This window comes from Camelina sativa, chromosome 17 (assembly GCF_000633955.1).
Source record: "Camelina sativa cultivar DH55 chromosome 17, Cs, whole genome shotgun sequence".
Taxonomy (NCBI): Eukaryota; Viridiplantae; Streptophyta; class Magnoliopsida; order Brassicales; family Brassicaceae; genus Camelina; species Camelina sativa.
Genome location: NC_025701.1, coordinates 10,912,498 through 10,913,848, shown reverse-complemented (window position 1 = coordinate 10,913,848; position 1,351 = coordinate 10,912,498). Strand labels below are relative to the sequence as shown.

The following is a 1,351-nucleotide window of genomic DNA, read 5'->3' as shown; positions in this document are numbered from 1 at the left end:
AAAAAAAAAAAAAAAAAAAAGTGTGAAAAATTAATTATTAAAGCTAACCCGCTGTCTCCAAGAACAATAACTTTGAGCAAAGTTCTTCTTCGCATCGACGACATGTTTCACTGACACAGTCAATATGTTCTGATCTTTGTTTTGGAAAGAACAAAAAGGAAAAAAGAGCAACGAGCTCTGTTGTTCGGATTTGGAAAAGCAGAGAGGGACAGAGAAAATAGAAAAGGAGCGCCAATTTCGATCTCTATGATCGATCTTTTTGGGGGGGAAGGAACCAAAAGTCTTATTATTGTACTTTTAATCGAAAAAGGAAAATAGCTGGAAGACTCGTTGCCGTGGGGCTCTGTCCAGCTTTCATGAGAGGAGTAGAGGATAAATATCATAGACCAAAACTAGAAGATTCTGTATGAAAAAAAACATTACAAAAAAAAAATGTTCAATGTGATGATGATTGACAACGAAACAAAAAAAAAAAAAAAAAAAAAAAGAAACAGGTCGGTAAAGTAATGTGTGCTATAACAAAAAACGTCACTAAGACAAAAATATAAGAGAATTTGTTTTCTGTAAGAGAAACGTCAGCAAAAGTATCCAAAACTTTGAGTTTGCTTATAAAAAAAAATAAAAATAAAAAGGAGTTTCAAAGGTAATGTTTGCGTGAAACCAACGTCTCTAAAAAAGGTTTTGAGGTTGGTGTTCTACTTGTTAATAATCATCCAGACGAAGACGAGCCGTTCTGTTTCTTACTTTGTGAAGACGAATCCTCAGANATCTTCTTTAGCCGATGTCTCGAAATAGACTATGTTTCCCTTTTCAGCACACCATTCTCTAGCTTTCTTCTCAGATACCTGAAGACATCATCAAGGAACAAGCTAAGTATAGCAAAAATTACAAGGACTTTGTACTATATATCTGTCGTATATCTAATTCTCTTGATACAAAAAGCTAAGAGACTAAAAACATACCACTCGGCTGTTTCCTCCATCTATATCAACCTTGTTACCAACAAGTATGAAAGGGAATGCATTTGGATCACGTGGACTAGCCTGTCACAAAACATTTGATATGATCAGTCACTAAAAAAAGAAGAAGAATTCTATACAGTATATATTTTGATAAGAGAAAATTAATGTGATGAGGATCAAATATAATAAAGCAACCTGTTTAAGAAACTCGTCGTGCCAATTATCGAGAGAATCAAACGACTTGAGGTAATTAACATCATAGACAAGAACACAACAATCTGCACCTCTATAGAAAGCAACACCAAGACTCTGAAACCTCTCTTGCCCAGCAGTGTCCCATATCTTTTTTTTTAAAATAGATAAATTAATTCATATATATATATATAAAA

The 1,351-nt window shown here is 33.6% G+C and overlaps 1 protein-coding gene across 1 annotated transcript; it reads right to left on the bottom strand.

Annotated features, from left to right (window-relative positions):
• On the bottom strand, positions 762–1,328 carry LOC104759360 (ras-related protein RABG3b-like; the record flags this gene model as incomplete). The annotated part of the gene is made up of 3 exons (XM_019238886.1): positions 762–845; positions 963–1,043; positions 1,158–1,328. Coding segments are annotated over 3 exons (336 nt in total), but the record flags the coding sequence as incomplete, so codon positions are not given.